The 24,575-nt window shown below is 38.9% G+C and overlaps 1 protein-coding gene across 1 annotated transcript; it reads right to left on the bottom strand.

Moving 5' to 3' along the window:
* Window positions 1-621: 621 nt before the first annotated feature.
* Window positions 622-23,189, bottom strand: LOC110062912 (RAD50-interacting protein 1-like). The gene is made up of 13 exons (XM_089289722.1): window positions 22,955-23,189; window positions 16,065-16,306; window positions 15,341-15,514; window positions 14,728-14,862; window positions 14,152-14,293; window positions 13,232-13,345; window positions 7,575-7,800; window positions 6,700-6,837; window positions 5,132-5,331; window positions 4,682-4,932; window positions 3,118-3,298; window positions 2,554-2,672; window positions 622-2,029 (listed from the first exon to the last, which is right to left on the bottom strand). Exons 1-13 carry the CDS (start codon window positions 23,165-23,167, stop codon window positions 1,825-1,827), a joined length of 2,340 nt encoding a protein of 779 aa, XP_089145848.1. The 5' UTR covers window positions 23,168-23,189; the 3' UTR covers window positions 622-1,824.
* Between the last annotated feature and the right edge of the window lie 1,386 nt (window positions 23,190-24,575).

The raw sequence follows: 24,575 nt of genomic DNA, 5'->3' as shown, positions 1-24,575 counted from the left end.
TGTTGGTATTAGCTTTCCTCCTGAAGTCCACGAAATAACAACGGCCACCAGATTACCGAACAGTCGTCCTTTCCAACAAATCCGTGTATCAAATGATGTCTATAAGTTTTCCTTTTATCCAAGGACAATAGTAGCATGGAACAATTTACCTATTTATGAAGATGTTAATATAAATAATTTTAAGACTATTGCTCTTGCAGCCATTAAATCTTTTGTATAATGTATATTCTGACGTCCTAACTTATCTCGACGAGATTATACTTAATCTATTTTATTTTATCTTTTACTAACTTATAATTTTTACTGTATATATACATATTGTAATTATTTATTACGCGCTTTTATTATGTTATTTTCAACTCCTAGTATAGTTCCACTGTTTCAGGAGTATACTTATTAAAGATTATTAAAGATGAAACTGGTCATAGCAAACAATGAAACCTCTACATAATGCCGGAAACAAGAACAAAAGAACTTTTAGGAAGTACTAAGGGAAAACGAAATCAATTGACACAATTGAATCGAATAAGAGTTGTGAAGTTGAATAACCCTCATGGCGGTGGGGTATTGAGTACGAATAATTAGTGCACTGCAGAGCTAAAAAACTGCAATATGACATACTGTAAGTCGACAATAATTATTATCTTTATTGATTAAATTTGATTAAAACTTACATATTTACATGACAGCGTGATGGCCGTTAATTTCAAGTAGCATAAATTGAAACTCTGCGCGGGAATACCAAGGTTTGTGGGTGGAGGCGTTAAGTATGGTGTCAGTATTTTGTTGTCTAACAATAATTTTCTTATTTAATAAGTTGCTTTTCGTGTTAGAGCGGTTTTCACGTCAGTGTCGAAAGCAATTTCGAATTTCTTTGGTTTTGTATTGCTACGCAAAGCAGTTGGCTACAAAAACGTGCGCCACTTTGTCATCCAATCAGAAGTAAAACCGCACTTCACATTATTCTCAGTCAAAGAGGTAAAACCAATCGTGACTCGCTCTCACAAATTTTTTCACGCTTCACATCGGCTTCACGTATCTGTTTTGAGTTTTGATTGGCTCTCTGGTTTGTTGTAATTTGTGATTGGCTAGATTGATTATTTTCGTTTAGGTTCTACGACAATCAGTTGAAAACCGCTCTAAAACCTTTATATACAGCCATATATTCTAATATAAATTCCAATCTTAAGATTTCACTTCTGGATTGTCCAATTTAATGAATTGTGTTGACCAATATTAAAATAATTTATCATCTGGAATACTTGTTTGTTCAATAATAATATAAATTTACTCTGGAAAGAGTCTTCAAATTACGCAGATGTAGGTTCAGTTTCCACCTCTCTGATGCGTGTAGTCCTCATAATATGGGACATTTTCCCTTGCACAGCAAGACTAAGAATTCTCGTTTTCATCTTAAATGTTTCTATAGTATGAGAAAATACAAATGTAGCGAACTGTCGTAAAATCTTACGAAAAGAACGACGCTGCTTGTAGTCTACGATATGACTGAAGATCTCTCGGGCATTCTCAGAGACCTAGATAGGCTTGCGGAAAACAAATGCTGAAACAGGTGGCTGAAAAACGTTCACCGAGAAACATGAGGCAGTTAATTGTTTCCAAAAGGTCACGATTAAGTTACAAAGGCGTGTCTATGAGACTTGAAAACGTTACTAACTTTCCTGTCAGGGAATTTTCAGCTTTTGCTTACAAGGTTTTATTCGCCCTGTCCCCTACGAGCAGAGCTCTGACCTATTCGCCTCTACGTTCATAATGTATTGTAGTAGTTGTCAGATATTATTTCAAGTGAATTACTGCTGTGACATATTACACACTCGGCAAATGTACTCTCAGGTTGAGAACTTTAAGTGCATCTTCTAAAGTCAGTCTATATACTCCAGCATCTTGAAGCGCAGCACATGCTGGTGAAATACATTCTCCTTCGCTAACACTCTCCGAAGTCTTGAGCAAATCTCTTAACAGCACAGCAGATCCTGGCAGAAGGTTTAATAAAATGCAAGCTTCCTTGACCCTGTAAAAGAATGATGGCAGAGCATTCAGTTTTATACCCCAAGGTGAGGGAGGTGGGGGGGGGGGGGAGTGGGGCTACTTCTGATATAAGATATATATATATATATATATATGTACGTGTGGTCCTAAGTTTATGGCTTTGTGGCCTTTTTGGTCTGAAACAGGATATAGACATTTGAAGATTTTGGTCTAAAATATGGTATGTTTTGTACGCTGGCTTAGAATTGGGATTGATGTTTAAAGGAACATATCTTACAGTTATTATTTACACAAGGGAATTTGAAGCCCTTCTCAATAATATTGTTCTACGCTTGTTACCTGAGGTCATGTGCTAGAGATGTGTACCAATATTACAGGAGTGAAATAGAGTATCAAAATTCAAATTATGCTGGTCTGATATAAGAGTTTCAGAAAGCAGGGTGGGGCCGCACATCCCCCACCACAAATATTGTGAATCGATTCCTGTTGATTCTGGTTTCCCCTTGTCTACCAGTGTCGCACAACAATAATGTTCCATTGACTTACTCTTTGAAGAAATTCTCTGGCTTTTGGGTGTATTCCAGAAATAATGTAAAAAGATTCTTTGTTAAGTCAAACTGTAACTGCGCCGCCCCTCCTTCATTGAAATGGCACTCAAGAATGATCTGTGGAGAGAATAAGCACAGCATGGTTAGGATATAACCTCAACAGAAAATAAATACCACATGATCTACATATAGTTAATACAAAACTTCAACATAATCATTGTATACAGGGTTGCCATGGCAAATAATCCATTTCTGAATGCTTTGTTTGTTTTGGGTGGAGTGCACGGGTGACCTAAGATAAAAAGTCTTAGATTCAACCCCAAAAATACAACCAAAGGCTAGTTATCTACATTATACTTGCTTTAAAAGCATACAACAGAAGGAGTATAATACACCATAACTGTTTTTTGGTTTTCTTAATACATTCACACAATTCTAAGTAAATCTTATCTATTTAATATTTTAGTATTTTCATTGAACATTGTAATTTTTTTAGCAAGAGTGAGTACAAACAAAGATTGACTGATTGATTGATCTATCTAAATAGCTGCAGTATTCTTACCTCTTCATATATACACTTGTTTAGAGCCTGTGCAAGATTCTTCCATATCATGTTAAAGATAATGCTCGCTAGCTGTTCTTGGAGAATTTGAAGCCTTCCCTTTATAAACAATAACATTTCACAGGCTGATGAGGACAATGCTAAGAGAATGATATCTTTTGGAGGAGGGAACATGTGCCACCTGTAAAATAAATAAAATAGAAAAATTAGCTTGATCCACTGAATGACTGTATTCCCAAAGGATGAGGAAGGGTACATTCTTTGGGTACACCCTTTGGGTACCTTAATAGGTACCGCAATCTTCTTTGGGGCAGACGTTTGTGTCGTTTAAGTTCAATACCCCCCACCCCCCTCCACCTTTTCAAATGAGAGTCCTACCGACCCTGGGACTATGGTCACTCATATTTTTACATTATTGGGTTACAGTATCTGTTGTTGTTCCTAAATTGTTACAACACATTCTGATGTTTAAGCTGAAAGATGAAATAGCTGCCCAGTCACTGATGAGCACCCCCCTCCAATAAGCACCAAGTAAATTTGAAAATTAAACAAGACTTACCTGTAAGTTGAAGCTTGATTGGAATTCTATCTGTCACCAAGCATTGGGGATTACATGAAATAGCATTGCGCCTGCGCGAACTCAATTTTTAAAGCACTTACCATGTGTGCAGTGGAGTCTAAGCTCCCAGTCAAAATAAGGGTGAGGGCTTGAGAGGGGAGCACTTTTACTTCGAGAGCTATTGCTACTTTGCTTTTTCTGTCCAGATGTTTCCTTCCTCTGACTGGTATCCGTGTCGTTGTCAGGTATTCTAACATGCTTTAGAGCAAATTAGTGCTGAAAATGTTCACTAGAAATAAAAAAATTTTGTTCGTTCGAAAAGGCAGCAACACACTGAGTTTGCACAGGCACAATGCTATCTCATGTAAGACCTCAATGTGGTGACAGAATAGAATTAGCATTAAATAATTACCACACTGTGTGTAGGTACAGAAAGTGTACAAAAGCAGAGGCTAACAATAATGGGAACTACATAAACTCAGTGGCAAAGAACCAGGTAATAAGGACACCTTTTATTTATGATCCCAAAGAAAAAAACAAATCAAATGTTATCAAGATTCTACTCCATAAAGGAGGTTTTAGAGAGGCTCTCTCTGACAATCACTTGCCCGAGAATGGGACCTATGCTATGCAAAAAACCCAGACCCCTTCATCAAAGACCATTAGATATGAACCTTAATAAAGCCATGTAGACCATACCTTAACTTTAATTTCTTAATAAAATTTCGAAAAGATGACGAAAGACTACAGTATCCCTTTTAAACTTCCTCAGTCCCTTGAATGAGGTTAAGTTGCCTTACTTTAACTATGACAAATACATCCATAGCATACAGCATGAGTTGGGAAATAAAGGCAGTTTTTCCATTTGTTTAAGAGTATTGGGTCAATAGACAAAAACAACAAAATGATGCAAATAATAATATCATTCCAGTTGGAACACTTATTGTTACAACAGCAGTATACTTCAGTTGGAGGTAACAGACTTGTGAGCTATCAGGAACTTACTTTTCTTTCTTGTAGGGTTTGCTCAACATCCTAAATCCCTGTACGACATGCTCTACAATTTTAAGGATCATGTGTTCCATTAAATCTTGTAGGCGTTGTGTAACTTCCTCAAATACACTAGCCATTGGAAGCGCATCCCGTTCTTGGGAGTTAGCGTCATCATCTTCTCTGGGGCATTCCTCTTTGGGTATATTCTCACACCTTTCAGAGTCAGTAGATGGATTGCGGTGTTGACAGAGTTTGAGGAAAAGCTGGAAATATGTATGGTATGATATTAATGATTTAATTAATTAATTTAATTTGCACTTGTGCAATCTTCTGATATTGAAAAATAACAGTGTCAATGTCTTAACAGGTCAAATGGCTGGTCCCACATGCTAAGTCTGGTTGCATATTTTATCTGTCTGAGTTCATTAAATGAAGATTGCACTGTAATACTGTACAACATACCATTTGTTCACTCCATTCCTGAAGTATAAGGCTGATGTAATTAGCAGAATTCAACACTGAACAGTAATGCAGCCCTGCAGGAGCAAATGATGTTTCTTCTGCCTCAAGAGTCAGTCTGGAGATGAAGCTTTCAAGAAGAAACAACTGGACTTCAAGAAATTGTTCCTGGTGGGAGACTTCTGGTAGATTTCTATATCGATCTGGTAAATTTAAAAGGAAATGGAAAATGTACTTTTTTTATAGTTCAAGCATGTCAGCCTCTGGGTGAAGGGGCCTAGCTTCAAGCCCAGGACAGTGATCTAAAAATGGGAGCATTAATACGAGTCAAGCACCAGCCAGCACCAATGAGCTAACTGACTCATCTGATTCTCTTTTACTGAAACATTATTCCCTTCTTGTGTACTGAAATAAAGCAGTCTTAATTCACCGGAACAACTTGCTGGAAAATAAAATTAATATATATCAAGCAAAAGACAGGTACGTGGGAGGCACGGTGGCCTCATGATTAGCGGGCTCATTCCTGGAACGAGCGGTCCGGGTTTGAGCCCTGACCAGGGCTGTTGTGTTCTTGGGTAAGACATTGAACTCTCACAGTGCCTCTCTCCACCCAGGAGTATAAATGGGTACCGGCAAATTGTCGGGGAAACCTAACAAATTTCGGAAGAGTAACCTGCAATTGACTAACATCCCGTCCAGGGGGAGTAGAAATACTCCTGGCCGCTTCATGCAACAGAAACTGGGATAAGCTCCAGCAGCTCTGAGCCATTTAGCTCCAAGGCTTCACTTTTAAAAGACAGGTACACATTGATAGTGGCTGGGTCTCAGACTCCAAGATTTCATAGTTTAACGACCTAATCATCAGGTCAACAATTTAACCAAGTCACTGAGTATAATTTATGGATAATGGGTTTCTTGAATATCCAGGGGATCTCTATCATGGTCACCTACCCTCAGATAGAATAGTGCACCAGCCTCACATCCAGACACCACATCCCAACAACTACAAGTCAGGGCTGTCAGTAAGTTTCGAGTCAACTGTAGCATTGATCTTCACACAAACTTGTAACCTTCCAGGTGAATTGTATCAACTAGAGTCCAATTCACCCGTAACATCAAGGGTCCATCAAGCATACTCAGTGTTACTCAGCAGTAGCAGGTGTTACAGGTTAAGGCCCTTAATGACAACTCTGTATGTAGGTTGATCAGTGAAGAAAATGAGCTTAGGGAATAGGGTAGGATAAATGTCACAAAAATAACCCAGCACACATCAACATCCTTTACCCAGGCATTATACACCTTATTCCAAAATGGCGGCCAATTTATTATTCTTTTGTTTGCATGTTAATTAGCCCTCTTTGCCTCATTTTCACTTCAAAATTCTTTTGTATTTTGTATGTGTTGACATGGCAAAGAGGGCTAATTACCATGTAAACAAAAGAATAATAAACTGGCTGCCATTTTGGAATAAGGTGTATTGGATCCTGAACCTGTTTAGAAATATCCTAACCAATCTGGTTAAACCCTACCTTGGTTCAATTATATTTCTCACTTAACCTCATATACTGCACCTGTTATAACAGAAAGAAGTGTCATGAACCCTTCTGCACATTCAGGTGTCCGTGTGTCATCTACATCACCTACATCTTTATACTTCAGTGTCCATGCCGATGATGAGGATAGAACAGATTCCATGTTTGATATAGCATCTGTTGAACAATAGCAAAACAGAATACAGGATTACAGTCTAGGTCTGTCCTGGGGTGGTCAAAACAATGGTGAGATAGAGCACCTTTCATTGTAGTATGGCAACAAATGAAAAAAAAAAACATTGACTTCTGAATAATTTGGTAAGTGTCCCAGTTGTGCACTACACTTGCATGTAAAATAATTGTGAACATGCGCATGCTAATTTGCACTGCAGTGCAAATGAAAAAATTCCAGTAAATTGGCCTGCTCTCAACCAATCACAATGAAGTAATTTTCTCAGTCATTTATTGATAAATGGTGTTATTTTCAGAGGGCCTATCTCCAGATTGGTAGACAAGTGCTCAAATAGCCAGGGTGTACAGTTAGCTAAGTGCAGCATGACAAAATGTTTGGAGGCTTCTTGTGATGGAGTAGTGCATCTCATTCAAAGGGTTATTAATTTACTACCACACTGTAGTTCCTCCATGTTTTTAAGGAACACTGGATTTACTATTGGCAGATATTTGGTCATGGCCTTAACATCGATATGCAGACCATAAATCAGGACCTCAGGTAGTCAAAGGCATACCGACAATAACATAAGAGCTGCCTAAAAGAAAATTTCACCAGAGCTTATCTCTGGCTGAAGGCCCACTCCAAAATTGAGACTCGGGGTAATTTGTCATTTTTTTTTTTCAAGCTACAAATCTGGAAAGAACAACACAACTTTTCCAAGTACAATCATTATGTTACTCACATTTTCTTTCTAACTCCACCCATCTCTGTAGGCATGCACCAGTGGTTAGAACATGTAAACATCCATGTTCAATAGAGCGGTAATTGTGGACCATGTAAAGCTCTTTATCAAATAACAGTAGTTCATCAATGAAGTGAGAAAAAGCATTGTCATCATCAATTATCTTTGGAATGCTATGCTCCAACTTTTCCACAACAACTTTTAACAGGCCACAGATAAATTCAGACTGAAAAAGAGAAGAATAACACAATTAACTGTGTGTATATTTCCCCGATGAAAGTAAAATATAAAACTTTAACCCACTGACTCCTGTGTCGGCCGTAACTGGCCGTGACAAGCCTTGGCCTTTCTTCCACTTCTGACGTCATCACTGTTATAATCTAGTCACATGCGGAGTCATGTTATCGGTAATCGGATATCCATGTTGTGTAATGTAGGATTTCAATTCATTCTTCTTCGTGATTATTAAAGCATGTAGATCTACAATTCGCTTCACCCTGATTTATTACATTGGCGACGAGGATAAACATGGCAACCTACGGGAACTTGGGCGAATTTAAGGAGTCAGAGGAATCGTGGACTCAATACGTGGAAAGACTCGAGCAGTACTTCGCCGCAAATGAAATTAAAGACGAGAAGAAACAAAGAACTATCCTGTTAAGCGTTTGTGGAAGCAAAACATATGGGTTAATTCGCGATCTGTTACAACCCCAGAAACCGGGCGATGCGGGTTTAAAAGAGATCTTAGAAAAGCTGGAAAGCCATTTTTCGCCGAAGCCAAGTGTTATCGTCGAGCAATTCAAATTCCATAGCAGGAGTTGCCTCGAAGGGGAAAATGTTGCAGAGTTCGTTGCAGGACTCAGAAGGTTTTCAGAGAATTGCCAGTTCAGAGCAACACTTGAAGACATGCTGCAAGATCGACTCGTTTGTGGAATCAGCAATGATCGCATTCAACGACGACTGTTGGCCGAATGGGAGCTCACATTCAACAAGGCGGTAGAAATCGCTACAGCAACCGAAATGGCTTCAAAGAATCTAATCGATATTGGCGGGAAGATGCCCGGGTCCAGCAGTGACAACAGCCTCAACAAGGTCGAAGAAGAAACTAAACCTCCACATTTTCAGCCAAAACGGGAGTGCTATCGCTGCAGTGGGAACCATGATCCCTCGAGCTGCAAATACAAGAACGAAGTGTGTTACAAATGTCAAGAGAAAGGCCACATGGCTAAAGTATGTTGAGGAAAGAGGAAACCTCAAAAGCAAGACAAACGTGGGCGCCGGCCAGATGGTAAACAAAGAAGGCATTTTGTTGAAGAAAGCGCTGATCAAGACGACGTCTATGCCATGTATCATCTGTCCAGCAATCGAAAGAAATCGTTCAAAGTGGATCTGGAACTTTGTGGATGGAAAACCACGATGGAAATCGACACGGGTGCTTTGAAGACGATATTAAATGAAGCAATGTACCGAAGATTGCGTGACGCATTGGGTCCACTCCAGACAACCAAAGCGGTTCTAAGCATGTACACAGGAGAAAAGATTCCAGTACAGGGAGCAGTTACGGTTCCAGTAAAATATGAAAGCCAGCAGAAGAAATTAAACACTCTCATTGTCAAAGGTGGCGGACCGAACCTACTTGGTCGAGATTGGCTTGAAGAAATTCGCTTGGATTGGGAAACAATCTTTCAGATAGCCAGTGATAATACCCAATCGGCACTTCAAGACGTGCTTTCAAAATACCAAGATGTATTTGCTGAAGGATTGGGCATGCTAAAGGGTGTAAAGGCGAAGATCTACGTGGATCAAGACGCGGAACCAAAATACATCAAAGCCAGAGCAGTACCTTACGCATTGAGAAGCAATGTCGAACTTGAACTTGAAAGATTGGAGCGTGAAGGAATTATTTCTCCGGTGGAATTCTCAGAATGGGCAGCGCCCATTGTACCTGTGGCAAAACCCAATGGGACTGTGAGGATCTGTGGAGACTATAAACTAACAGTAAATCAAGTGTCCAAACTGGACAATTATCCAATACCAAAAACAGAGGATCTTTTGGCTACTCTGGGAGGTGGTGAGAAATTTACCAAGCTGGACATGTCGCAAGCATATCAGCAGATGACTCTAGATGAGGAGTCTCGGAAGTTTACCACCATAAACACCCATAAAGGCCTATTTCAGTACAATAGACTGCCTTTTGGAGTGTCCTCTGCACCTGGCATTTTTCAGAGGACGATGGAAAACCTCTTCCAAGGCATTCCTCAGGTCATTGTGCGAATGGACCACATTCTCATCAGCGGGAAGGACGACAACAATCACATTGCCAATTTAGAGGCAGTACTCAAGAAGCTGTCAGAAGCTGGACTGCGGCTGCGAAAAGAAAAGTGTTTCTTCATGGTGCCGGACGTCACCTATTGTGGTTATGAGAACAATGGTCGTGGTATCAAGCCAGTAGAAGCTAAGGTGGAAGCCATACAGAATGCCCCGTGCCTGAGAATGTTACTTAGCAGCGTGCATTTCTGGGAATGCTAAATTATTATCACCGTTTCCTACCAGACATTGCTACAGTACTAGAACCACTCCACAAGCTTCTTAGACAAGGTACAAAGTGGTGTTGGAAGACCGAGCAGCAGGTGGCTTTTGACAAATCCAAGAAACTACTCCAGTCTGCAAACCTCCTGGTACATTTCCAGCCAGATCTGGAACTAATCTTGGCGAGTGATGCCTCAAATTATGGAGTAGGGGCGGTACTCTCCCACCAGATGGCAGATGGAACAGAGCGCCCAATTGGTTACGTCTCAACATCACTGAACACAGCTGAGCGTGAGTATTCCACTATTGAAAAAGAGGCTTTGGCCATCATCTTCGGAGTGAAGAAGTTTAATCAGTTCTTGTACAGTCACAAGTTCACCATACAGACTGATCACAAGCTGCTGGAAGGGCTTTTCAACGAGAAGAAAGGAGTACCCCAACAAGCCTCTCCAAGAGTTCAGCGGTGGGTCCTTACCTCGGCAGCATATGAGTACAAGATTGCCTATAAAATGGGGACCACAAATGCCAATGTGGATCCACTAAGTCGACTCCCCTTGTCCAAGAGGCCAGAGTCTGTTCCTGTACCTGGAGAGACAGTTTTGCTCTTAGAACATCTGGACCACACCCCAATCAACTCATGTCATATCCAAGAATGGACAAGGCGCGATCCTGTTCTCTCAAAAGTGCACCAGTTTACACTTAATGGATGGCCACACCACTGCCAGGATGTGCAGTTACACCCATATTTGAGCCGGAGAACAGAATTAACCATAGAAAGTGGATGCATTCTATGGGGAAACAGGGTGATAGTACCACCTCAAGGACGAGCACAAGTCATAGCCGAGCTTCACAAAGCCCATCCGGGCCTATCAAGGATGAAAGCCCTTGCACGTGGTTATGTGTGGTGGCCAAACATGGATCGCGAGTTAGAAGATGCAGTTAAAAAGTGTCAGCAATGCCAGCTGCACCAGAAGGCCCCAGCAGAAGCACCTCTCCACCCATGGGAGTGGCCCGGTCAACCCTGGTCACGGGTGCACATTGATTATGCAGGGCCATATAAGGGTCACATGTATTTAGTGGTGATCAATGCACATTGCAAGTGGATGGATGTCCACATAATGCAAAGTACAACATCAGCCGCCACCATAGTGAAGTTGAGAGAAATCTTCGCGACCCATGGTCTCCCGGAAACCATCGTCAGCGACAATGGTCCCAATTTGACAAGTGCGGAATTTGAGAATTTCCTCTCAAAAAATGGTGTCAAACACACCAAAGTATCGCCATACCATCCAGCTTCGAATGGACAGGCGGAGCGAGTAGTTAGAGCCTTCAAAGAAGGGATAAAGAAGATGGAAGAGGGAACCATGCAAGACAAGTTGTCACGTTTCCTGCTCAAGTACAGAACAACACCACACACGACAACAGGGGTTACACCAGTGGAGCTGCTGATGAAGAGAAAGCTGAGAACTAAGCTTGACCTCATAGTGCCCAACACTGCAAGTCTGGTGAGACAGAAGCAAGAACATCAAAAACAGACCCACGACCACCACGCCAAACACAGGGACTTTGAAACCAGTGATCCTGTGTTCATAAAGGACTTCAGTTCCCCCAAGTCCTGGCAAAAAGGAACTGTGGTGCAGACGACGGGCCCAGTCTCAGCCCTAGTCGAATTACTGGATGGTCGAGTTGTTTGACGACATCAGGACCATATGCGGAAAAGCCACAGCCAAGACCCAACAAAGTCAAGTCCTGAGATTTTAGTACCAGGAGTGGGGTCGGAGGTAGATTGCACAACAGACGCAACCCAACCGAGTAGCCCAACCAAGCCGGTTGTGAGTTTGTTTGATGCACAAGAGGCTAAACCATCACGCCCAGTCCGCGACCGACGTTTACCCGAACGTTTCAAAGACTATGAACTTTAAAACTTGACACTGCTTTTGAACATTGATTAACGATTGGCAAGAATCATTATGTGTAAAACATTTGATTGATTTTATTACGCTTCTGCTCAGTGTTTCTTTTTGTTTTGTTTGGAATAGCAAAAGTCTTAAGGGGGAGGAATGTTATAATCTAGTCACGTGCAGAGTAATGTTATCGGTAATCGGATATCCATGTTGTGTAATGTAGGATTTCAATTCATTCTTCTTTGTGATTATTAAAGCATGTAGATCTATAATTCGCTTCACCCTGATTTATTACAATCACCCTTGGCATCTCTATGCTCAACTTGTACAGGAGGAAAAGATCTTTCCAACGATACCAAGATCAGAGTGATCAGCCCAATGGAGCCTGAGATATGCACAAAAATGCTCAAAAAGTTGAGTGAAAACTCAGAGCAAAATTTCCTGCCCTTACACGTGGCTACTCCATGGCAAAAATTGCCTGTCTCGATGATGCTTTCTCAGAATGTTTTAAACTGGAAGCAAGCCCAGTAGAAGGTCAATCACTGTAGCAAAAAAAAAAAAAAGAAAAGGAGAAAAAGGAAAGGCGAAAATGCCGTAAAACGTGATGCTAGTGGAAAGAAAGGCATGCTGTCATGTTGCAAATGTCTTTTTGAGTAGATTGGAGCTAATTTGGCCCATATCCAAGCCTGAAAATCTCCAAAATGTCCAAAAAATGCGTTTTTGGCAAAAAGCTCCAGGAGTCAATGGGTTAAGGTAAAAAGCTGTTAAAATTATGAGTCTAAACGTTTTCGATATGTTTGATCATCATGATCATAATTTTAGACTCATAATTTAAACAGCTTTTTACCTTAAAGTTTTATATTTTACAATTAAGTGTCATGAACAATAATTTTATCCAATCCATTGCATAAGGCATCATTAAAGAGCTGATGACATACTCCTATCACTGGCATCCTTTGGCCTGCATTATAATAAAGCTTAAAATGTTTTAAGGTAAAAAAAAAAAAATAGGTCCCTAAGTTAGATAGTTACAATTTTCGAAAAGTCTGGGATGAAAATGTCATTCTTTTTCTGCACGTAGGTAGGTACTCTAGGTAGTAGGAGTGAGATCAACATTTCAGACAGTGGGCAAGTATACTAGATCAGTTACACTGATTGGAATAAAACTGAAATTGAAGCATACAGCATCAACAATAAAATCATTATAAAAATTGTGCAGATTACCTTGGCATCCACTGAGCCATACTCTGTTCTATGAAGGATAGGTTGTATAGTGTGTTGAAGGAAGTCACTGTGATTCCGAATCCAATTTAAGACTTGCGTAAAATACCATTCAGGCTGGAAGAAAGATAAAACACATTCTACAAACCACATGTACTATTATTATGACCTACAATAACTGATTGCAACAAAAAGTTATCTGATGATCAATTTAGGGAGCTGTTGGTTTTCACATTGCTTGGCACATTTTTCTCTGGGTAGGCTGGATGCCTCCCCTTATCAGAAATCCACATATTTTTGCAATTTCCAATTTTGTTGAGATATAAAGAAGTCATACAGGAGCTATAGTTTAAGTGCTTTCCTTATGAGAGGTGATGTATGGTAAAATACCAAACTCACTGAGGCATCAGTAGATCTTTGTTTGAAAATCCATATGTTGCTTTTGATTTTACATTTTGAGACCCAGGCAGGTTCTGGTGTTACTATTTGAACAACGAAAAAGACTTGAAGCCACAATAAAATTTAATGGTGTAGGAATTTACAAGCAAAAAGAAAACAGGTAATTGCCAACAAATCCTCAGTGGACTGAATCACCAACTTTGGGTCGTGGAGAGTATTGACTTGACCATGAGGTACATAACTCATAAGTGCAGGTCTTGAACACTTTGAACTACTGAATTAAACTAACTAACTGCACTTCTCTTATTAGGAAAGAAACAATAGAATGAAATTCCTATGATTCTAATGTAAATCATGGGACAAAAAAGCAGCACACATTTTTTGGCCAATCGTCTAGCGTAGTAATACAAAACCAAAGAAAATGCACATTACTTTCAACACTAAGTGAAAACCACTCTAGCTTGATTAATCAAAAGTGACTGACAATTCACACACAGACACTTGAATCATATTCATGTACATACCTTCTCTAGACTATTAGTTTGTTTATTGCCATAAAAGTGAAAGCGAAATCGTTTTCGAAAAGGCTTCAAAAGCCAATCAAGAGGCAGAAGAATTTCACTTTTACTGTCAGGTAATGAATTCTTCTCCGAAGATGTTTTCTTACTGAAAATATTTCAAGGAAAGAGTCAAGGAAAATCTGCATGTAAACTAATTTAAATCAACATTCAGTCTACAGAACACTAAAGTACACTGTAATCACAATGCCCATGATCAGATAGGCAGGCACTGGACACCATTACTGAACACCACTGCAGACAGCTCTCTAAGGAGGACATGGTTAACTACCTGCTGGTCCACCCAAATTTTGTTGCCTTGTTTGTCGGGTCAGTCAGCGCAGGTTTCTGCATTAGAGAGAGTTACACTAGTAATGTATTACTTTTTGAAAAACTAGATTTATAATATTATTGTAGTTGTTGTCATGAAACTAAAAGGAACTTTGCACTCCGCAAGGACATCTGCTGTCATTTGTAACACTTGCTGTCATTGATTAATGCCTAGGTTGATTATTTGACAGGACACCTCAATTAAAAAGATACAGTTGTTGTAGTTTAAGCAGGAGTATAAATGCATTTTCCAGTCTGGTGTAATCATCAGATGTTGTGGACAATGGAGGTGCAGTAGAGAGTGATGTGAAAGGCCACTTCAAAGCTTTCATGATTTCATCAAATTCACTGCAACAAGAAAAGATGCCAAACACATCTCTGCTCAATAAAGACATAAAAATTATCATCCACATTACCTGTAAATATTATATGCTTTGGATAAAGAAAAGATAACTGGAGCTGGAGTTTGTAATTATACCATTTCTAATTTAATACAAGGTATGGTTATGTGTGACTGTGTTCACACACACGTTTTTATGTCAGTGAAATTTGTGTTAAGTATTTTCCTTTCCTATTTACGCAGGGCCCCTTTTGATACCAGCCAAGTGCTGATTGGGCCACCCTGCCTAAATAAAGTTGACCTTGACCTTGTCCTTACGGGGGGACAGGGGGTTCTCTGGCTTGCCACCCTCTTAAAACTCCCATTTCCCACCCTTTCCTCTACCGCACCCTATTCTCCAGGGCTCCCACCCTCTGCCCCCTTACTTCCATGGCTTATTTAAAATTGCTTTGAAGTGAGAATTTCTGATTTACAATGTTGACTTACCTGGCTAATTTATTAAGAAGAATCTTCTGCCAGTGAAGTTGCATTTCCTTGACAAACTTGGTCAAATTACAGCATGCTGAGTCACTGAGTAGCAGACCTAGCTCAGATAGCACTGATAACTGTTCTACTGCCCAGTTCCACTGACCACCATCAACAAACTGATGAATCTGACAACTGTGCAAAAGAACATAATTTATCCCTATTTATTAATAAAAACAATTATTGTGGACAATGTTGAACAAAGAGTTGCCAATTTGTCAGTGATGAGCTAATTAATTAAAAAAAAATTGATTGGTGGGATGCTAACAAAACAAGATGTTACTAATGAGACAAGTGCATGCACCAATATACTGATATTCATTGAATTGGCTCTTTCTCACAGTCATGATTTCCGCACAGGACTGCAACGCACAATCTTTTCAACAACTAAATTATTCGCACACATTATTTTTCTAATTATGAGGTCTTAGCAGACCTCAAACGTTCAAAAACTAGCTCACTAAACAATCTTATGACCAAAGATTGAATGTTTGTGATAGTTTCAGTCTTTAATTTGTTTTCTTTAATCTTCAAACAAGTAGTCACACATTCATAGGCCCAGCCAACCCAAGTGCATTCTGTGTTTAGTCTTTCCTTGTTTGCATTTAATTGTAATCATAGCTGGTCAACGTGAAATAATGTGGCTGCATAATTTGACTGCAGTAACTAAATGACTGGTTATTACCTGACAGATTCAATCTTCTGTATCCAACTTGCGTATGCTCTAAATCTTTCAACCTCTGCAATCTGACTCACTAAAGAAGAAAGTCTTTCTGCGAGGGGATGAAATTTTCTGAGATGGCTGTCAACTTTAGATTTTAGTTGTCCATGCTGTTGCTGAAGGTTCTTTATTTCTTTTACAGCTGAACAACCCTTATTGAGTACATCTTGGATCTTGTCTGGTGTTCGACATTGGCTATCTTGTAACTTAAACAATATATAAGATCATGTTAATTTCCAGCTACAATCTTGGTCTATTCAAATGGAAAATTGAGACCACTGCTTCTTCTATTTAAATGGCAGACCATTCCAACCAAACATAATAAACTGATTGATCTTGACAATAACCATAATTGTTAATTTCAGCCAGTTTAAGGTGGCTGAACACAGTTTTCGCGCTCGCTTTTGCTGATGCAATTCAGCACACGCACGAGGATTGCAAAAAAAACAAACATGCCGTCAATAGAGCGATCATTTTATTTACTCAACACCCACAGTATTTGTGCTATTTTTCTCTATAACTGAATGCAGTGTATTGATGGCTTCAGTCTTTTATCACGAATATATGTTACAAAAGGTAAAGATGGAAAGAACTCAGCAATTCTCAGCTTTTTCTTTGTTACTGAAAGAACCCAGTTAAATGCAGCGCATGCGTAGTAAGTCAAAAAACTGCGATTGAATGAAAATTTGCACTCTCGGAAATACGCCTTTTTCTCGAGAACCACTCATTAGAATTTCACGAAATTTGGCACGAAAATACTTTAGGAAATAAGTAACTGGAGTATTGAAAATAATTAAAGATCTCTCTGTTAAATTATTAGCAAATTGTGTTAACTTGTGAGAATCGTTACAAGCTTGTTGCATGCAAATTATAAAGAAAATCTAATGACTAGATTTTCCACAAATAAACAAAACCAATTTTAAAGGTCTGTTTATTTTTATTCGTGTTGCCATGGCAATGGCACATACGTCAGCTTAACCATCAAAAAACCAAAGTTTGTGTTGTTAACTTGCTTGCTGCCATTTTTGGCGACCGAGAGATCAAGGGTTTTAGAGAAAAAGGTGAATGAAACACAGGTATCAAAAACTGTGTTCAGCCACCTTAAGTTGGAGAGTAAGAAGTAATATATGAAGATAATGTTAGGCCTCTTTTGAAATAAAACTGAGCTTAGAAGGGAGGCCTGCCAGTAGGACAAAGAATTTGACAAGCATGTCCATACATTTCACTTGCTTGGGTCCTATAGGTCTTTATTGAATGCACCAATTTACAAGACAAGCAAGAAACAATAAAAAAATGTTCATTCATGTAGATTTGATTTAGATTCTTCATTTAATAACTAAATCATCTGCTGGTCATCTTTAGCTTCTGGAGACTGTAAGATATATTTACCATGGAGTATACATACCTGTATTTCTTATCATTTTGTTTTAATGCATTATGAGACACACTGCCAGAATTTGTCACAGAAGGGTTTTGTAAAATTTAATTGCTGTCATGTGGAAATATCCTGTGTTTGTTTGAGCCATCCCCATAAAATGTTTCATTTTCCATTGTCTGGTCGACCGACTCATTGTTTTTTGAAAAGTGAAAAAAAAGATACAGATACATTGTATGAGAAGCAAAATTTTACTTTTTATCTTACAGAATGATGTAATTGACATTCTCTGTTTTATATAAAAGAAAAAGTGCATTCAAGACTTAATCATGAATAAAAATATTTTAATCCTAATCAATAAGCCTGTATATTAAATTGGAAATGTTTTCATGGGTATCATTTTAATTTCATATAATTATTTCTCTACATTGCATACTTGGAAACAAAGGTTTTATTAAACAACATTGTGCAACTTGAACAAAAACTGATAGACACATTGAATATGCTGCATCCATAGAAAGAACCTATTTCAACTTCTTTTTCTATACAGTCAAACCTCCAATAACTGGCACCTCTCTACAATGGCCAGCCCTCTACATCAGTAACTGTTTTTGTCCTGGCAGATGGTGACCCATATATTCACTCTTACTTTCACTTCTCTACCACGACCACCTCTCTTTTATGGCAATGGTCACTGAAGCACATCCCAGCTAACGAAATAACTTCTCAACAAAGGCCAGTTAATCAATCACTGATTAATGATGTATAAGAAAAAGAACATTTTTACTGTAAAAAGTCATGAAACTTGATCGGTACCATCTGTTGGTGGTCTCTGTTTGGTTTCTGGTTTATTGATACATTTTGATTGTGTTAAGTACCTATATGCTACAATGCACTCAGGCTCCTTATTTGGTTGGGTTCCCTCAGTCAATTTTATCTGACTCTTTTTTCTTTTTTTTTGCCCAACCAACTGACCCACCTTCATGAGAGGGAAGGTGACAGGAAACAAAACATCTATGGGGATGGCCTAATACCCCAAGATGAAACCTTGGTAATAAGGTTTACTGGATACAAAGAAGATGGGCTCAGAATAATTTTCAGATGGTCACCAGTCATGTTGACTGACCAAAGAAACCTTACCTTGGTCATGACTAATTCAGTTCTGAACAGTCAAAATATTGAAAAAAATTAAGCAGCTCAATGAAGAGGCATGCTGTCAATGGAAATAATTCTTTCACTCTGCTGATTTTGTGACTAGCACTGTGCATTATTTGAAAATTAAAAGAAAACAGTTTTGATCCTCCATTACTAACTACTTAATAACCGAGAGTGAGGTCGTTACGGGAAAATCTCAAACTGAGGCCTTGCCGTATTGACCGAGCGATAGCGAGGTCAATACGGTAGGCCGAGGTTTGAGATTTTCCCGTAACGACCGAACGGTCAAGGTTATTAAGTTGTTTATTATATGGCTCATCAATAAAGAGAAAAATCATTCGAGCGGAAGTCGTCAATTTACATCCGGCGATGCGCGCATTTACCGATTCATTCATCGTCTCAAACCTAGGGCAAAACTACACAGTCAGTGAATTTCACCACTGTATTACGTATTCTGTTAAAAACACTCATTTCTTTACGGAAAAGTCACTGTCACAGCCTCAAAAACGTATTTTAGTATCGTGGTACCACAAGTTGATGGGGAAGTTTTTCCGACTTTTGGGGCGAAACGTCAACGCATATAGAAAAGACAGCAAGTGCTTCAAAATTGTCCAAACCAACCGTCTTTCGGTGAAAGAAAATACTAATGCTTCAGAATGCACTGCTCAAAATAAGCTTAACTCGATCTTCGCATTCGCTTTTGACAACATATCTTCGTCTTCTTCATTCTGGGATTTATGGATGAACATTTCAAGCCTTGTGAACGTCTGCAGTTATCAGAAACACTGCTACCGACAGAAACTGCCCGATTGTTTACATCTGATGATCCTGGAAGCTGATTTACACTTGCTTGTGTCAAAGCGAGGGAATCTATTTGACGAGAACTTTGACAGAGTTCAATACTTCGGTAATTGCTGTGACCAAGATGATAACTTATAAGTTTCTTTGTGGTGTTCTGCTCAGGATGCATGGCAGATCTGCCGGTGGTGTTTTTTACTTAGCGATTTTAGCTTTACTTAAGACTAGGCAAACTTTGATTGTTTTTCACTAGTGCCCGCCAAGGTTACCGACTGGTAAGTCATCTATATAAATTTTATTAAAGAAATATCTCTAAACTTTTAGCTACTGATATTCTTGTACTGATTTTAATCGGCTTTCATCGCTTCAATGCGCTTGAATTTTCAGAACCGGGCTCTTCCTAATTTGCATAATCCGTAATCGGCCCGTGGGCATTACGGGAGAATAATACCCTACAATTCAGTGACAATTAACCAATCAGAGCGCGCGTTATATCGGCCACAAGCCAAAGCCATATAATAATACTCAATAATGGTGTGTTGTCTTCACTGGCACCCAAAACATCGTGTCAGATTAACAAATAGATTCCATGTTACCATGTGTCTGTTCAGTAGTAGATCACAGATGATGACAAAATGTGGTAAGAACACAAGAGGCACATGATGATGAGTCATTAGCTGAGTGTGTTACTGATGTCCGTACAACAATTTGATGTCTTCTCTGATCTATTACCAAACAAACACACAGCAACACATGGAATCTATCTGTTTCATATACAAATAAAGACACCAAAAAAAGTGTTAACAACCTCATCTATATGTCTGGCTGCCAATAAATAGATCATAAGTGAGAGCCAATCAAAATGCAAAAATAATTTGACCTGATGCTTAAATTGGTAGTGAAAGTGGATCCTTCACTTTAGAAATGTTCATAGTAGATGGATATCAATGTGAAGAAACTTTGACAGCAAAATGTTTTCAGAAATATTGATAGGAAATGAAAGTGTAGTCTCTTTTAAGTCGGGAGATGTTTATTTCACAAAGGGACAATGTCTATTTATTTATTTATTTATTTATTTAACTTTATTTATACATGGGTAAAAGCATCAGGACATAAAGTAAATACTAAAATTGCATAAGGCCCAGGTTGCACACGAGAAATTTCTCTGAGGGTTTGTTTACATAAGGGTCAAAATCTGTCAACACACAACACGTTCACAGGCGACCTCGACTTTTGTGTGACAGCAGAAATGGAGCTGGTAGATTTTTTCAAAATTTTGCTTAAACAAAGGAAACCGCAACCCGAAATGTCATCTCTTGTTGTTCACTTTCTCGGGTGGTAAACAATCTTGGAATTTAGAATTTTCTCTTGCAATCCTCGTGTTGAGAGTATTACGGATGAGATCAAAAGTGTTCTTGTAGACTTGTAACTGCTGCCAAAAGTAGTCTTGTAGCACAGTAGGGTCGTTATAGTGTATCTCAAACCAGGATTCGGCTGGGCAGGGAATGCTCCATGCATAGGGCGCTATGCGTTGTCGCTGTAATCGCCGAGTCCGTCGCTGTATCATAGCGATATTTAGTATTGCCTGATAACTAAAATTTATCCATCTCATGTACAAGATGAAAAATGCAACCATTTGTTGCTGTTGAATGCTGATACTCTGAAGCAGAAATATTACTAATGCGATACAGAAGGCTTGATTTCAATTCATGTTTACATTAAAAGTGCACTGGTTTGCAGGAAAGTGATGTGGCAAATATTGATCTTCAGCTGACAGATGCCACATGTAATGCGACCTTGACTATTCTTGATAAATTTTTAGATTTCTGGTTGCGGTTGCAAAATTTTTTGCACTAAAGACAAAGTAGAAAATTTATCAGGACTCGTATGTGACCCGGGCCTTAATTACAATGTTAAGATACTAATCTACTACTGATTAAATCTAATAACAACAAAAATAAAAACAATAACAAAGTGCCTGCTTTCCATGAATGCGGTATGATTAATTAACTTATTCATTATCAAGATGTACAATCTACTTGACCGGTCAACATGAGTGGCAGTGAAGTTGTTGGTTGGTCAAGAACCCATTTTGACGCCTGGTTAAAATATATCCTGTAACAATCTATTTCGGTTTTGATATGCTAATTATGTTCATATTTAAAATAATTAATCAAAACAAACAAAATTATTGACCCAGTCAAACCATTTTCTATGAGAAGCATGATTAATTGTTACATTAGAGTGATAAATACATGCTAAGATATCAGATTTCGGCAAGATTTCCGTATAACCCCATACATTTATTATGCATACAGTTCTTTGTTTAACTAAACAATAGCTAAAACAATAGCGCTCCTTTGAGACTTATCTGATTTGAATAACTCTAAATTTTACCATTTTTTTTCTAAGTGTCACATACTTTTAGACTTTTTTTTTCGAATTTTCTATCTAAAATACGCAAAAACGGAAGATTTCTTGGAGACTTAGAATAATTTTACGAGTTTTACTTCTAAATTACCGAAAACCGAAACGAAATATCATAAAAAAATGGCGGCAGATACCAATCAGTTGAAGGAATTACGTGAGTTTTTACGTGCGGGGAATAAAGATTCAGGCAAAAGGTTAATCCAAACTTTGAATCCTTCAAGGAAAGCAAGTCAAACATAAAGAACGGCATTTCGAAGAAGTAGCAAAGGGAAAATACGCAAGGACCCATGTTTGTCTCACAATGAAATCCACGGACTTAAAACGTTTTATGCTTCGCTTCATTTAAAAATAAAATGACTATGGAGACAACCATCACCTTCGGACCAGAGACATATCAACTGAGAACAACGGTAGCTTTATAACTAAGTGTTACTCATGGTGTTTCTAATTGCTTTCGTTCTTCAATTGTGACTTTTCTTGCATGCAAAGTAACGTATAAAATCGTGTTCTTGTGTAAGTTATTTATAAAATAAGTTGGCGACCAAAATTTATGATCTGGCGACCAAAATTTTTCCGTTAGTCGCCAGCTGGCTCCCGAACGAAAAAGTTAATTTCAAGCCCTGAGTTATAATGTAAAGAATGCAGGGAACGTAATTTAACTATTTTAAAAGTGGACAGTCAGATACAATTTTCTAAATTGCAGGATATTTGAAATCTATCAACAGCAATTAGTCCCAGCGTTTTGCATCAAACGTAAAAACAAACGAACGAACAAACAAGCCAACAAAGCTGAGTACCGATATACCAAAGCTCACGTAAAAAAACAAAAAAAACAAAAACTGACCCCTTATTAACCTTTCACTATGAAAAATATGATTAATATGCAATTTTCTTAAATTACTAAATATGTAAGTACTGTTAATGTTCCTTTTTAAAAGGAGAAAAAACAATTTAAAACATACGACTCGATTAATTTTTTTCCCTTCTTTAAGTCCATTGAAACTTATCTATCAGTCTTAATAAGGTTAAAGTTATTTCTGGACACGTGAAATTAAGCTATAAGCTACTCCAAATTCCTTCTCTCAAAGTCGCTTACCTCTGTTTCCAAACAGTTCTTTTTCTTTAAAGCATCCTGAAGAAGAGAATAAACCACGGCAGCTGATGATTTCTCGGTTTCAACATTCTTGTCAAGAAAACGTGTCACTTCTTTGCTCAAACCTTCATCCTCTTCGAGCACTTCGTTCGCCATCTTGTTCTGTTTGTTGTTTTGAGGGGGACTGGATACTGGAAATTGCAACCTCGTTCCCATAATGTAATCCAACGTGAATACGAGGCACAATTGCACAGAACTTCGCCACCGGGGGGAACTCATATAGAGGGGGACATGGGGGGGGGGGGGGGTCTGAACACTGCAACACCGCAAAAAGAATTAACGAACACCGCATCACCACAAGAAAAGTCAACGAAACACCGTCACCGTAACACGTATTTTTAACGCCATGATTCGTTCATCTACACTTGAAATAATACTTTTATACCTCAACAATTTTCCACAAAATAAACACATCACAACGCTTTTCATTGGGCATATGTTGATACTGCTGATGCCTGTAAATCAGTTTTCTTGCTCTTGTGAAGAAACCTTGTGGAAAGCTAGGAAGCGGACGAAGAAGAAAGAGAGGACCCTTGAGAGATGGCCTTTACCCCAGATCCCTCTCTTCTTTTACTTCGCTCACTTTTCTTGGTGTATAAACCCACTGACTGAAGCCCTATCTTCACTGAAAGTATTGCTTTCCGGAGCTTGCTACGTTTGCGTTCGATATTGATAATCGAAAAAATAATTGAAAAAATAGGAGGTGTAGAAAGTCGCAGGACCTTGAAGCGGGTAAAGACCGCTATCAGAATGACCTGTAGACGAAGCCGAACAGCAAAAGGAAAAAAATAGTAGACGTGTGTAATTTACAAAGCTTCCTCAGCTTAGAAAGCCTTCTTTCTTCCCTGCCGACGCGACGTCTGAATATATTTTGTGGCCGGTAGTTTTCGCCACCTTTTCCTTTCTTCGAAGAAAAAAGCTGCGCAGTCAATAATACATTATATTCGGCCTTGGCGTGTCCAGAATTTCCAGGATTATTTCTGTCCTCGCTACTCCACGTGTCTACCGAACACTGAGCTCCGGGTGGTAGAGGTCGAGTTACTTGTCAAGTTACGCATAAATGAAAACAGCTTCTGATTGGCAGCCGAGGCATATTGAAGATTGACTGAAAATTGGTGTGTATTTTGTTACAGATTATTAACCTCAATGGTACGTGTTTGCATAAATTAGCGTCCAAACGAAGTTTACATGCTAAATTTAGGTCAAATTTAGGTTTGAGAAAGGTAAATCAAAAAACCCCAGCAACTCGAACAATTTCATTTCACCGAACACCGCATTGTGAAAAACACAAACATCGCACACCGTAGGGTTTGAGATCACCGCAACACCGCAAGTTGAGATTTTATTCACCGCATCACCGCAATAAAAAAACATCAACACCGCAACACCGCAACACCGCAACACCGCAAATCCCAATGTCCCCCTCCATATAAAAAGGACGGTGGTGCTTGTTGAAAATTTTGAAAAGAACCCCAAAGAAGTAACAAGATCCCGCTTTGTGGGCGTGGCTTGAAATTGTTTTTACCCCTAAGAGGTACCAATTCTAAAACAACACATCCTGCTG

Source organism: Orbicella faveolata, unplaced genomic scaffold, assembly GCF_042242905.1.
Source record: "Orbicella faveolata isolate gen_17 unplaced genomic scaffold, um_ofav_v1 contig_2, whole genome shotgun sequence".
In the NCBI taxonomy this organism is placed as follows: Eukaryota; Metazoa; Cnidaria; class Anthozoa; order Scleractinia; family Merulinidae; genus Orbicella; species Orbicella faveolata.
This window is presented reverse-complemented; position numbering and strand designations above follow the sequence as displayed.